Source organism: Podarcis pityusensis (genome assembly GCF_964106645.2).
Source record: "Podarcis pityusensis genome assembly, chromosome: 6".
NCBI classification, from domain to species: domain Eukaryota; kingdom Metazoa; phylum Chordata; class Lepidosauria; order Squamata; family Lacertidae; genus Podarcis; species Podarcis pityusensis.
This window is the reverse complement of record NC_138030.1, coordinates 9134158-9149743: the sequence shown is the minus strand read 5'-3', so window position 1 is coordinate 9149743 and position 15586 is coordinate 9134158. Positions and strand designations below refer to the sequence as shown.

Here is a 15586-nt window from a genome sequence, read left to right as displayed (position 1 = left end):
GGTCAGTCTCAAGGGCAGCCCCACGTAGAGTTACAATAATCAAGCCTGGAAGTGACCGTAGCATGGATCACAGTGGTGAGATCAGGGCGAGAGAGGTAAGGGACCAACTGCTTAGCACGGCAGAGATGGAAAAATGCTGCCTTTGTTGTAGCTGCAACCTGTGCCTCCATAGAAAGGGGGGAGTCGAGGGTTACACCCAAATTCTTGACAGAAGGCACTGGCACTAACTGCGCCCCAGCAAGAGATGGGAGTTGGCCCCCCAACCCCATATCGTCCTGACCCAGCCAGAGGACATCTGTCTTTGAAGGATTTAGCTTCAACCAGCTCGTACACAACCATCCAGCCACAGCTTCCAAACATCTGACCAGTGTGTCTGGGGCCAAGTCAGGTTCTCCGTCCATCAGCAGATAGAGTTGGGTGTCATCATTTGTTTCTCATTTAAAGGTGAACTGATGTAAACTGTTAATTTCCAAAACAATAAGAAAATGGAAACACAGGTATTGTTTGAAATTCATACACCTCTGAACTTTGCAATGCAGTTCTCTTGTCATGTAATATGTACATAAAAATGCATATTCTAGGGTGAAATATGCATTAAAATGAATATATTAGTGAAAATGGTGTACAAAAATGCATGGCACATTGCAAAATTTTCTTGATTGGGGAAACTTCATACAAAAACGTGCATATTGGGTTAAGTTGGCACTGGTGAATTTTCATAAAGTTTTTTTTTAATGCACACTGATATGGAAAAGTGGAGAACTGAACTTAAATTAGCAAAAATGAGAAACTGAGAGAAACCAAAATGGACAGATTCGTAGCTAGTAGTCCCTATGAAGGATGGCAACTGTGAGGATGCAAGAAAAAGTAATCTGTTGCAAGATGATTCATTTTGAAACCTTTTTCTTGTCTTTCTTTTCTTTTCTTTTTGGCTATGAAGTCCTCAGAAGACATTTGAGAGCAGTTGCCATGCAACTACAGCAAAGGAAGAGTTGCCTCCATCACAGATGGAATAAATACCATCTCGTCAGCTCCATTCTCTTTCTTCAGTGAGCTCATCTGCCCAGTAGGGGGAGCCTCTGAAGGGCAAAATCAAGGAAGACCAAAGATGGAGAGAGGAAATCTTACCGGAATAACCCCAGCACCATACGGACATATGAAGAGCCCGTCAGATCAGGCCAATGGTCCATCTAATTCGGCATCCTGGTCTAACAGTGACCAGCAGACACCTGCGGGAAACTAGCAAGCAGGATTTGGCCACAAGAGCCCTCTTGGTGGGTGTGTGTGTGTGTGTGTGTGTGTGTGTGTGTGTGTGAATCCTTTGTAAGCTGCTTTGAGAGCCCCTTGGGGCTACTATAAAGTGGGTCATTCATATCTTCTTTCTTTGGCGATCACTCATATCCGAGTAAGATCGTCTTCCATGAACACAGTTTTAACAATGAATCCGTAAGTGACTGTGGAGGCCAATTCTGGATCCAGACGTCCTTCCACAGTGGGGACATAGGTTTCCAGGAGAGAGTTGATCATGGTGAGGGTTTGCCAAGCGTACCTTCCTCTTAGCCTGTTTCTCCCTTTTGTCCTGAGTTCGAGCGTCTTCAAAACCCATAACACCTTTGGTAAAGGCTTTTCTCCAATCGGAGCCCTTGCAGGCCAGTGTTTCCCAGTTGTCAGTGTTTATACTACATTTTTTTTAGATTTGCCTTGAGAGAGTCTTTAAACCTCTTTTGTTGACCACCACCATTACGCTTTCTATTTTTAAGTTTGGAATAGAGTAGTTGCTTTGGAAGACGATAATCAGGCTTCCGCACAACATGACCAGTTCAACAAAGTTGATGTTGAAGAATTATTGCTGGTGATCTTTGCTTCTTCCAGTACACTGTCATTAGTTTGCCTCCCTTGCCCCTTATATAACTAATTATTTTAACTTACTTGTGCCCACTCAGTTGCAATTTAAAAAGTGAAACATTTGCAGCCAGCGAGCCAGGAAGACCTGGCCACTAAGTGGTGCTATTGACAATCTTCCACCAAGTCTGTGACTCTGCAAGTAAAATCTAAAGGAAACAGAACAGGGCATTTCAGGAGGGGGAAAGGGAAGGACATGACAGAAGTATATTGGCTACCCACAAACCTCTGAATATGGTAACTCTTCAGCATGGCTAGGAACAGAGAAACCTGCTATATACTGAGTCATACCATTGGTCCGTATAGCTCGGTACTATTTACACAGACTAGCAGTTACTCTCCAGGATTTCAGACAGCCATGCAAAGCTTATCTCTTCCTGCATTTATTTTCTGAAGTCCACAGGTAAGATGCACGATAAAGCCCCACAATAAACTCTGGTTAGTTTAGTTTATTTCTCTTTTCTCAAAATTCCTTTGATGTCCTCTGTGCAAATTCATTGTGAATTTTTGCTCTCGGGCAAAACCCAGTACAATGGTACCTCATTTTGAGTCCAGGATCCGTTCCGGAGCCCCGGAGGCTCGACAAAAGGGATGCTTGACTGAGCGTCACTCTGTGCATGCGCGTGGAGCAGTTTTGCACTTCTGCGCATGCACAAGCTGCGAACCTGGAAGTAACAAGTTCCGGTACTTCCGGGTTTCCTGCAGACATTCCACAGAATGGACGACCGACAGGGCAGACTTAAAACGAGGTACCGCTGGGGGACTTCCGGGTTGGTGCCATCGATAATGGCGGATTCCCTCTGAGTCTCTGAGGGACCAGCTCCGCGGGATCGGGTCTTACCGCCGCGGCGAAGCGGGGGCCCTTTAAAAATCACAGGCGGGCGAAGCCTGTGAACGTGGGGACTCGGCGGGCACCTTTTGCGCCCCCCCCAAGTTGCGAAGGGACCCTTTTAAGGGCTCCGGAGCGGGACGGGGTGAGTGGCGCGGTGCTGAGAGTCGACTGCTTCTTCTGCGGAGTGAAGCCGCATAGCCGTTATCGGAGAGCACTGACTTTTTCCTGGGACAATTTGACTTTGAAAGCAACTACCAGTGAGTAGGATTAAATTGGATTTAAAGGGAAAAAACAAGTTAATTCGGCACCGAAGCAGGAAGGTATAAACAGGAAGTCTGCCTTCCTTTCTTGTAAATAGATCAAAGCAAAGAGACTGTAAGCGGAAACTTGGAAAGACGTTTGAAAAAAGACTTAAATCTTAACATCTGGAAAGAGATCTCCCCTCCGGATTGCAGGAGAGGAGGGGGGAAAGGTTTGAACTGTATTTATCTGCAAAAAAAAGGGGGAAAGGAAGCTAAAATCCACCGCCTAAAACCTGGGAACAGACTGCCCCAAGATAAGGAATGCCGCTCTGTGGAAAGCCTATCGGTAAGCAGAGGACTTTTGACAGTTAACTCTGCAAAAGAGATACAGTGTTTCCGAACTTCTCCTGGTTTTAAAGTAACTGATTAAGTGCAACTGAAACTGTTGTTTTTATGTGAATTGGGGGACTTATAAGGACTATTTTCTTTTTTAAAAGTTGCAAGCTTTGGCTGTTACTGTGTCCCCCTAGAGGAGGCTTGACATTGCTACAATAACAACTGGGCTAGAGGGATTTTCCATTCCAAAACAAATTTCCAGCCGTAGGATCAACCTTGAATTCTCATGAGAGTGTTATGGCAGATGGAAGAGGAAAGTTAAAGTTGGCGCAGGAAAAAACTACTAGGTCTGGCAGACCCTATCGGACAGATACTGCGTTGCAGCGAAGGGCTTCAACATCTGGACCATCTGGAATACCAGGGGCTGCACCTCCACAGGTTAAACCAAAAGTTATGTCATCCGAAGACGTTTTGGCACAGGCACTTGGAAAAATTAATGAATCTTTGGAAAATTTAGCTAGACAAGTAGCTGAAACAAATAAACAAGTAGCTGAAGCATCAGTTAAAATTGACCAGAATACTACAAGCATCAATAATTTGGGACAGAAGGTGAATACCAACACAGAGTCTATTGAAAAATTACTACAGGAATCTGCTTCGACTCGAAAGATAGCTGAAGAAGCAAAAGATATAGCAACTGCTACTCAAGAGAAGATACCACTGGTATATAAGCAACTGGAGGACCACGGTTTGACATTGTCTATGATTGAATTGAAAGAGAAACTGTACCAACACTGGTCATCCGCACATGCCAGTTTCTTTAGAGAAGTTCTGAAATTGCAAGTCTGCAGAAGGAACTGAGAGGGAGGGAATAAATCTGTTTGCATTCCTTGCAGTTGCCACACACACACAGAGAGAGAGAGAGAGAGAGAGAGAGAGAGAGAGAGAGAGAGTCTCTGTATGTGCAGGCATTGGTGTGTGCATGCGCTGTAAACATCCCTCTTGAAGCACGACATTTAATAACCAAATTCAGTGCACTGAGAAGCCTTTAATTTTTCACACCTCTTTCTGAGCACAGGAACTATTTGTAAGCAAGGAAATGGCGCACACAGCCAAAAATGCAATTACCACCTTGGCCATTTGTACAGGCACCCTGGTGCTCTTTGAAAAGCAATACAACTTCCCAGGTTAATTTAAAGCCCGAGGCCAGCAGTTTGGCATAACAAAAAAATCGGGGCGCCTCCTGTTCATTTGCTTGAGCAACTGTAAATCAGTTGAGGGCATCATGCACGGGAGAAATTTGTCAAAGAGCACGTTTCTGGCAGTTGCTTCTATGGAAAAAGGAAACGTGTCTCTCTCAGGGGTTACTTTGCAACTGAAGGCTTCCAAATCCCTTGAAGTTACCCAGCCAAGGGAAATTAAAGTACAGTTGCATTAACTGGAATAAAATGTTCCAGATTGTGGTGCGTTAGGGCATGACAAAGGCAAGTTTCCTTGACATTTGGTAAGCTTTCCCCTTCAGGTTCCAAATGAATCTTCATTTAAAAAAGCCTGTTAATAGGTAAGGTCGTGCCAGTGATATTTTCCTAAAAGATTTTTAAGTCAGTGTAACATTTGAGGTTGGCTTTCTCCCCGTCACACAGGGTTTTTATTTTTATTTTAAGTTTCCGGTACAAATACACCTAAAAGGTCAAGCTGAGTACAAAGGCCAGAGAAGTTAAAAAGAAATAGCAAGGATTGAGGCTGGAGTCAGGGGTAAACAAAGGAAGGTTATTTTATTTTATTTTATTTTATTTTATTTTGGCAGGCTTGTTTGAAATGCACCTGCACAGTTTAAGGGCTATGTCAGAGAAAAGCCCTTTAATATTGCAGAACGGAAGGTTCCCCTTTTCCTGTTACAATTTCCTTCTCCCCTGAGAGAAAGATCTGCCATTCATTTCAATATACAGAAGCTACGTTAGGCACAATTACATGTGAATGCAGTAGAGCAGGAGTTCCCCAACTGTGGCCCTCAGACCACCAGAGGTCCACAAGTTTCATTTGGGTGGTCCTATGAAGGATTCTTACAAGCTGAACTACATGGAATTCTATACGATTCAAATTGTAATGCAACCATAAAGAAGGCTGATCGCCAAAGAATTGATGCTTTTGAATTATGGTGCTGGAGGAGACTCTTGAGAGTCCCATGGACTGCAAGAAGATCAAACCTCTCCATTCTGAAGGAAATCAGCCCTGAGTGCTCACTGGAAGGACAGATCCTGAAGCTGAGGCTCCAATACTTTGGCCACCTCATGAGAAGAGAAGACTCCCTGGGAAAGACCCTGATGTTGGGAAAGATGGAGGGCACAAGGAGAAGGGGACGACAGAGGATGAGATGGTTGGATAGTGTTCTCGAAGCTACCAGCATGAGTTTGACCAAACTGCGGGAGGCAGTGGAAGACAGGAGTGCCTGTTGTACTCTGGTCCATGGGGTCACAAAGAGTCGGACACAACTAAATGACTAAACAGCAACAAAGTACAATGCAGGCAACTCCACATTTAAATCATGATTATGTTCCAAGTCACCGTGCTCATCAATGGGACGTGCATAAGCCTGCCCTGTACTGCCCTGCCCCCTTACAGCGCTGAAAACAGCATGCATATCAGTGGTCGCATGTGTGCCGATTGTGTGCAATTGGGGAATTGCCTGTATAAGAAATAAACGAAGCATTATGAGTACAATTTAAAAACATACAGCATCTAGCACAGTGCAATACAAAATTGCTACAGCAGGCAGAAAAATCATTGGCAATATCTAAGACTGGGGTCAGCAAACCTTTTCAGCAGGGTGCCGATCCACTGTCCCTCAGACCTTGTGGGGGGGCTGGACTATATTTTTGGGGGAAAATATGAATGAATTCCTATGCCCCACAAATAACCCAGAGATGCCTCTCTCGCCCTGACCTAGCCACTGTGATCCACGCGACGGTCACCTCCAGACTGGATTATTGTAACTCGCTCTACGTGGGGCTGCCCTTGAGACTGACTCAGAAACTCCAGCGGGTGCAGAATGCTGCAGCGAGACTCCTTACGGGGTCTTCGCTGCGAGATCACATTCACCCGGTGCTATACCAGCTGCACTGGCTCCCGGTGGAGTACAGGATCAGGTTTAAGGTGCTGGTTTTAACCTTTAAAGCCCTATACGGCCTAGGACCCTAGGACCTACGGGACCGCCTCTCCTGGTATGCCCCACAGAGAAACTTACGGTCTTCACATAAAAACATCTTGAAGGTCCCAGGCCACAGAGAAGTTAGGCTGGCCTCAACTAGAGCCAGGGCTTTTTCGGCTGTGGCTCCGACCTGGTGGAACACTCTGTCACAAGAGACTAGGGCCCTGCGGGACTTGACATCTTTCCACAGGGCCTGCAAGACAGAGCTGTTCCACCAGGCCTTTGGCCAGGGCACAGCCTGACTCCCTCCCTCGGCAATCTTCGCGGAGCTCTGGCCCAATGGTGGCCAGTGGCTTGAATTTAATTAATTTTATAATGAATGATTTTAGAGTTTGTTTGTGCTGTACTTTTGTACTGTTTGATTGTTGTTAGCCGCCCTGAGCCCGGCTTCGGCTGGGGAGGGCGGGATATAAATAAAATTTATTATTATTATTATTATTTTAAATAAAAGGACACATTCTACTCGTGTAAAAACACTGATTCCCGGACCATCCATTGGCCAGATTTAGAAGGTGATTGGGCCAGATCCAGCCCCCAGGTTTGCCTACCCATTATCTAAGTGGTCCATGGGGATTTTGGGAACCACAGCTGTAGAGACTGCAGCTCTGAATAAGGGATGCAATTACAGTGGACGCTCGGGTTGCAAACGTGATCCGTGTGGGAAGCACGTTCGCAACCCACAGCGCCGTGTGCTCACGCGCAGGTCACAATTCGGCGGTTCTGCGCATGCGCAAGCACCGAAACTCGGAAGTAACCAGTTCTGGTACTTCTGGGTTCGGTGCGGTGCACAACCCGAAATCGCGCAACGCAAAGCGTCTAAAATACAGATTTTAGGTTGTTTACTTTTTAGGATAAGCGTAAAATATAAACAAATGGGGCTAGGGCTGCTGTATTCAGTTGTTGTTGTTGTTGTTGTTGTTGTTGTTGTTGTTGTTGCTGTTGTTGCTGTTGTTGTTCAATATTCCAAAACTGTCTCTTTGGCAGAGGTACCATGGCCAATGGTTAGTCTCAATCCAGATTAGACTACTGCATTACATTGCATGTGGGGCTGCCTTTGAAGACTATTCCAAAGATGGTTCACAATTTTAGTGTGGTGCCAATATTTTCTGCCATGTTTTTACTGGTGTTTGATGGTGGGTAGGGTAGGAGGGATAAAAGGGTGTGAGAACTTAGGGCAAATCTCCATGGAGGTGTGCCAGGTTTGTTTGTTCTTGCTCTGTCCTTTGTATAATGATACAAGGTGGTTGAGTGGTGGGTGTTTTTTGCTTTTTTCAAGTTTGTTTGTTTTCGTTTTTAATTTATGGCTTTGTGCCTGTCTTTGCAAAGCCGGCCTCATGCACTTCCTGAAATGCCTAGAAGAAGTATTTACATCATGATCTCCCTACCTTGCCAATGACCGTTTCAGGAAGTGTGGAAGTCCAGGAGTCTGTGGCATTTCAGAGAGTACTAAGAGGGGTGTTTGTTTGGTTTGGTTGTTTTTTTAAAGGGGCATGGTGATTCTTTCTTTAAAAAAAAAAAGTTGCTACAGGGATGAGTGGGGGAAAGTTGGGGCCTCGTTTGTGATTCTAAAACATGGACTTGACCAAAGCATCCCTTAGCTAAAAACAAAGTTTAAAAAAGCAAAGACAAAAATCATGTGACAAAAATCAATCAATTTATTGTGTACAGCCAAAAGCAATGAATGGCAGAGGCTCAAAGCAAGATTTTCCTCTAAAATCACACAAAATAACCACGAGAGTTGAGTCAAGCTTTAGTTGAGAATAAGCCACTCTCAACTTTCCATACTTCTTTTAACGTATTTACTTATTTTATTTTATTTATTACTTGTTTCATAAAACCTTTATTACTTGTTTCATAAAACATTTATAAAACATAAAAAACATTTATTACTTGTTTCATAAAACAACAACAACCCCAAAGCCATTTACAAAATGAAAAACTCAATGAAGTCATCAGTAAAAACAGTTAAAAACAACTATTTAAAACTTTCAAAAAAATATATAAATCAACAATATGATTTAAAAAAAAACCCAGATTGAAACACGTGCATACTGGATCGGTTTGCCTAAACAAACATGTTTTTATCAGCCACCAAACAGATTCCAGGGAAGGCTCCTGCCTGATGTCAATATGGGAGATGGACAGGAGGTTTATCCTTAGGCAGGCTGTTTGCACAATGAGAGCCTTACAAGGTTCGAGAAAGCACAAGATGTCATAATGAGAATGCTTAAGCAAGAGTGCAAAGGCTTCCTGGACAAACATGAATCTGTTTTCTCTCTGATATGCATGGCAGCGTAGCAGGAGATGGGACAGCCTAGTTGAAGCAAAAATAGCAGTCTGGTAGTGTTTTCTCCTTCCTGCTTCTGAATTCATTAGCACAGAATGGTTGGTATTAGGCAACCTTGTGGTTGGATGGGGGAAATCTATCAATTTTGGTTCCTCTTGGTTTGCGTGTCAAGGTCCCCCAAGCCACCCCTAAATAATTCACAATTCACGGGGGGCCACTGGGGGCGCATTGGAAGATGGCCGACAATACCATCTCTCCGACCCACACGGGGTAATTAAGAGGCTGTTATGGGAGTAGGCAGCCTCCCTTGTTGCCCCAAGGAAATGGGGAACACTGCCCTTGCCTGCTATGGCCATAAATCACCCCCTAATTCGAAAGAAGGGGGTGAGGGCCCTAGGCAGAATGCCCCTGTGTGGACTTCGGCTCTCCTGGACGCTGTCTCTGATCGCGCACTAGTTGCAGCAATTTGGAATAATTAATTACAAAAGAAGCAAATGCACATATTTCAAGTGAAGAAGGGGAGTGAAGTCTGCTAATTTAAGTGACCTCAGCGAAAGAAGACGACAGGCTGGAGAAACAGGAATATTTTACGATGACGATACACCAAAGGCGGGATATGTTGACAACGGGACAACGGGGCTGAATGGGGGGGACGGACCTTTTTTACTTTCCTTCTATGTGATTTACAAGAACCCCTCCTCATTAGAACCGTCGGTTGAACTGACCCAAGCAGGATGATTAAGGTCTGTGTGGAGATAAACTTTAACCAAAAGTATGCTTTATGGAGACCGAGAAGCAATAAGAGCTTTTGGGAATGGCGCAGCAATTAATTCAGAGTCGCCATCTTGCCAAAGGATTTATAGCCGGGAGGAAGAACGGATTTGTTTTCAGACTGCATTCCTAGTGAATCTCCTCAGAGGTTTTGAGAAAGGAGGCAGATTGGTGAAGATTAATGACGCTAAGACTGTTTTGATGTATGGAAGTGATGTTATATGGAAAACGTCTGGATATGGCTACTGGATAAAAAAAAAAATATCCACGCAGGATTACAAACTGTTCTAACCAGCTTGCAGAGACTATCAGAGGTCACAAAGAGAAAGGAAAAATATATGAAAATAACAACAAGAGATGTGGAAAAATAATAAGAAAGGACTGGATAGTACTGTGAACATCATAAGGTTAGATTTGTGGACATTAAAACAGCAGTAAGAAGCAAGAAGTTGATTGGATCCCTTCGGAACTTGAAATATGGGTACCCCCAACAAAAATTTAAAATTCGGCTGTGTAATTTGGAATTTATGTAATTTGGTTTGATTTGATGTGATTGGTCGGTTAATAAAAAATTATTCTTAAAAAAAAAAAAACAATTCACACATAATTTTTGTTTAAGGTTTTTGGCATAATTTTGGCCACAACTTTATTAAAATACATAAATGTGAGTGGTTGCTTAGGCATTGGTTTCGACTATCTGTCCCCACGCCCAGAGACAGAACTGACTTCCAGATTCCAGCGAAAGCCAGTAAGGGAAAACAATACTGGGGAGAGCATGGAGCCAGGCACCAGACCCTCATCCCCCCCATGCTCCCGGGGGCTTGCGCGGCCCTAAACCCTATTCAGGGGTACGGACAAAAGAATGGCAAGCCCCTAGATTCCTTTAATGGAATTCCCTTTCCGCAGCAGCATTGGAGGGGCAGGCACCGCCAATCCTTACCCCTCCACCAACCAATTTTTTAACCAATGCCTAACCGCAACCTTACAAGTTGTGACGATTTGCTACGCAGTAGGCAAAAACCAAATGGCACCAGCCAATCAGCCAAATGGACAAAATTCCTACCAGGCCCCTGCCCCAAAAGCAGATGACCCCATGACAGGTATAGCAAGGTCAACGCAATAGCCCTAGATTAGGGAGGGTGGGAGGGTGATCCGATGCATGCAGCAAAAGAGCCCAGTCAGTGCTGCGTGACTTGATTTTATAACCTTTGGTCCATCTCCCTAAATGGCAACACCAAAATTTGCCCAGTAACCCAACCACCCAATCACTGCAGATGGTCATCCATACTAACCCGCCCAGCAACAGAGGGGTGGCCTGTCAGACCCCACCGCAACAGGTGCTCTCTATGAAAGAGAACACGCTTTCTCGTTTTTCCATGTTTAAGTTCAGTGCTCCACATTTCAGCATCAAGGTCTCTTTTTGTCCTTTAGTCCTCATCAGCATTGTGGTGCAACCTCTCCAGAAATGCTTGCAGGGATGCAACAATTTCCTTAGTGCTATGTTGAATACAACTCATAGGAAAACAGTAGCATTTGAAGAAGGTAACAGCCCTGTTGGGTCAAGCCAGTAGCCTATCTAGTCCAGCATTCTATTCTCATGGTGGCGAATTATATGCCTATTGGTGGCGATCACTGTATCTTCTGCATCAACCTTTCTTCGTTTCAGCTTCCACTGCCCTCAAGAACCACCTTGTTGCTCCTCCAGGGCTTGGCATTATGAAAGAACTTGCTTTCCTGTCTTCCATGCTATACAAAACGGCATGTGTGGGTCCTTCAGTGTTGTGGTATGAGTGACCAGGAGTTAATGGGTAGGGGGACATGGGTGGCACTGTGGGTTAAACCACAGAGCCTAGGACTTGCTGATCAGAAGGTCGGAGGTTTGAATCCCTGCAACGGGGTGAGCTCCGTTGCTCGGTCCCTGCTCCTGCCCACCTAGCAGTTTGAAAGCACCTCAAAGTGCAGGTAGATAAATAGGTACCGCTCCAGCGGGAAGGTAAATGGTGTTTCCGTGCACTGCTCTGGTTCACGAGAAGCGGCTTAGTCATGCTGGCCACATGATCCGGAAACTGTACGCCGGCTCCCTAGGCCAATAAAGCAAGATGAGCGCCGTAACCCCAGAGTCGGTCACGACTGGACCTAATAGTCAGGGGTCCCTTTACCTTTACCTAAAATTAAAGGACCTCTGGACAGTTAAATCAATCAAAGGCAACTATGGGGTGTGGCGCTCTTCTGGCTTTTCAGGCCAAGGGAGCTGGCGTTTGTCCACAGACAGCTTTCTGGGTCATGTGGCAAGCACGACTAAACCACTACTGGTGCATGGAGGACCATGACAAGTCCAGAGTCAAAGAAACGCCATTTACCTTCCCACTGCAGGTAGGTTTATTTATCTACTTGCACTTGCAGATTGCTAAGGTTGGCAGGAGCTGGGACGGAGCAATGGGAGCTCACCCCGTCGTCCAAATTCGAACTGCCGACCTTACGATCAGCAAGCCCAAGAGGCTCAGTGGTTTTAAACCACAGCACCACCCGAGATCCAGAGGTTCAATATTCTGTGTTGCTAGTGATTGATAAATCACTAGTCAAGTTCTGTATCTCATTGTTCCAATCTTAATTTCAGTTTACTATGTTTTTGCATTAGATACAGATTTTAAAAATCTCTATGTAAATTTGTCAGCACTTCAGTGTGCATTTTTCCTAATATAGACGTCTTTTGCAAGCAACTCTCCCTAATTTTGTGAATTTCTGCATGGCATTTCCACTAAGATATGCATGTTATGCACATTTTTCTGTAATGCGCACATTTTGTACACATTTGTTGTTGCTGTTTTTGCAGAACTGCATTGCAAATTTCAGAGAAATGCAAATCTCAAAACAATGGTGCATTTGGGTTCATGAACTGGATGAACATCTCCTTCATCCCTGCCTGTGTCTGATACTGCCAGTGGTAAATCTCCTTTCACCACAAGCCTTTCACTGATTTTTTGCTGCTATGAAAATCCAGGGTCTAGTAGGGGGGAAATTCGCTGCACACTGATTTGGAGATTAAAATTGGGAGGGTAAGAGGAGGGTGGAGTCTTACTTCCAGACCCCTCACCTTCCATCACCTCTGTGTCACCTGATCCCTGTCCTCCTCTTGTAATTTCAGGGCAACTTCTGACCTTCCAGAGTCGCTAGTCAATTTGACACACTACTTGTGCAACCTGTGACTTTTCTATGACACTTCAAAGCACCTCCCATGTGTTAACAGAGTTGTCCAATTCTGTAAGAGAAAGCAGGATTGTTGCAGATGAAGAGGCCAGATGAGGATGAAAGAACAAAGGCTTGCCTGAGACTACTTGCTGTGTTTATGTTTGGTGTAGGATTCGAACTCAGTGCTTCTCAATTGACAACTCAGCCAGCCTACAGCACTAGGTGTGGGTAAAACTGGCTCTCCCAGTAGGCAGATGCTATAGGTGGGCAGCAGACATGGTACCACATAGCCTGCCCTGTGTCCCTCCCCAAGCTAGCCTGATGCCTTCACCAAATTAAGAGTCATCTGGTAGCCTGGTTAGCATTTGCATGGGTGAGGTTCCTCAGGCAGCAGAATGACTTGAGTGTGCCCTGCTTCAGGGGAGCCCAAAATGGAGATCCATTAGACAGGGAATATGAAAAATTCATCCAGCACTGATAGGGAACCTGTAGCCGTCCAGAAGCTGTTGGACTGCAACTACCATCATCTCTGTCAATTGACCAGGCTGGCTGGGGCTGATGGGAGTTGGAGTCAAACAGCAACTGCAGGTTTCCCTACAAGAGAAAGTGTATTGGAGAAGGATGACTCCACACCGTGTATCAACCTTGGTTCCCTGTGGAAGAAATGCCAGGGAGCTGGAATGATTTCTAACCTCTCATGATAGTCTTCATAAATGATATATCTAACTCGTTATGAAATCCATAAAGCTGAAAAATATGCAAACACTGGTGTACAAGGGGGAAATGTAAAGGAGACAACCCCCCCTTATAAATATTCAGAGGTTTTGAAGATGGGGAAGATGAAAGGACGAGAGAGCCCTATAAGGAAAATATTGGCCAGCTTTCTGCCAATTTGATTTACACAAAGGAATGGATGGATCTGTCAATTTTGGTTTCCCTCAGTTTCTCATTTTTCCAATCATGAATTCAGTTCAGATTTCTGCAGCAAATCACAGGGTGTGCTTTTTTCCTTTCCTTCTTTAATGCCTGCAAACATTCGCAAGCATTTTAAAGTGAATTTCTCCTATGAACACATTATTTCATGCAGTTCTGAATAATACACACATCTCCCCGAAAATAGTCCCTTTCTGCATGTTACTGGTATATCATTTCTGTGCACCCTTTCCTCATATGTATTCCTTTTTGTAGACACTGTTCCACTGGAGGAGCACATTGCAAAATTCAGAGGAAGTGCAAATGTCAAAGGATCGCTGCACTTCTCTCGGCGTAGCAATTTGAGATGTGCAAATTCAGTAGCTTCACATTACAATGAGAACAAAACCAAATTTCCCCCCCATCTTTACTTACACATATAATGTATACATGGCCGGGAGAACAGCACAGTCTCTCTCACTCACTTGCTCATCCTGGGGAATGAGAGAGAGAGAGAGGGAGAGAGAGAGAGAGATTATTGTCCTGCTAAACCACATTAGCGCTATTCGCATCTGGAGAGTGCAGGAGCCTAAAGAATGAGGCACGCACAAAGAGCCAGGGATGGGGGGAGGAGAGTCAGAGGGGAAAAGACACGAGAGCTGCCTGCTGCCTGGCTCTGGGCTCGCAAGTGAAAACTGCTGCATGCTTTTTCTGGAGCCGTCTCGGTGGCAGGCTGCTTCCAACTGCTCTCCCCTTCCTCTCTCTTATACACACAGAGAGAGGCTTGTCAGCAGGCTCCTCCTCTCCAGCACATTGCAAAACGAGACAAGTTTCCACTTTGGGTTTGCACTCTCGCTGCGTGGCAGCAACTAGCACCAGTCACACCCTCTGCTCAGGCGACAGTTTCCAGGCAGCCTCCCTCAAAGCTGGGTACCAGTTGGGGCTGGAAAGCATCCTTAAAGCAAGCATCCTCAGCGACGTTCCAGGAAGCCTTCTGCTCTGCGAGGAGAGCCGACATGCACCTTAACACAACTTCTTCGCTCTACCAGCTGGGATACCTTATGGGTCAGTTTCACTTGCTGCCCACCAACTACGCGCTGCCTTCAGCTGGGAATGTCTCCAATGGTTCAGAACTTGGGTCCAAGGTGCCCAATGAGGAGGACCTGGACGTGAACACGGACATCTACTCCAAAGTCATGGTCACCATCATCTACTTGGTGCTCTTCCTGGTGGGGACCATTGGCAACTCCATCACTGCCTACACCCTGGTGCAGAAAAAGTCCCTGCAGAACCTGCAAAGCACCGTCCATTACCACCTGGCCAGCCTGGCGTTCTCCGACCTGCTCATCTTCCTCCTCTGCATGCCCATCGAACTGTACAACTTCATCTGGGTGCATCACCCCTGGGCTTTTGGCAACAACATCTGCAAGGGCTACTACTTCCTGAGGGACGCCTGCACCTATGCCACTGCCCTCAACATCGCCAGCCTCAGTGTCGAAAGATATATGGCCATCTGCCACCCTTTCAAAGCCAAGAGCATCATGTCCAGGAGCAGAACCAAAAAATTCATCAGCTGCATCTGGGTCGCCTCATTCCTGCTGGCCATTCCGATGATCTTGACCATGGGAGAGGTATACAAGCAAGATCCAGGCACCGTGATCTGCACCCAGATAGTAGAAGCGTCCACACTGAAAGTTGTCATCCAGGTCAGTTTCTATGTCTGCTTTGTTTTCTATTGCTGCTGGCAGCTTGTCTAAACTGCACCCGGCTCTAGCTATGTTTAATACCTAGAGATCAGGGATTAGTTAGTGACTTAGGGGAAAAAATGGAAAACATAGCAAGCAGACGCTCATTTTCCTATAAAGCCATAAGCTTTCCCCTGTCACAGCAGATGACAGAAGCTCTCT

At 45.3% G+C, this 15586-nt stretch overlaps 1 protein-coding gene across 1 annotated transcript in view; it reads left to right on the top strand.

The window, feature by feature from the left end:
• Positions 1 to 13574: 13574 nt before the first annotated feature.
• Positions 13575 to 15586, top strand: part of NTSR1 (neurotensin receptor 1) — a 129379-nt gene continuing 127367 nt past the window's right edge. The window contains exon 1 of the mRNA XM_081011433.1: positions 13575 to 15385. Coding sequence (XP_080867559.1) covers positions 14696 to 15385 — 690 coding nt within the window. The 5' untranslated portion in view covers positions 13575 to 14695. The remainder of the gene's footprint in view (positions 15386 to 15586) is intronic.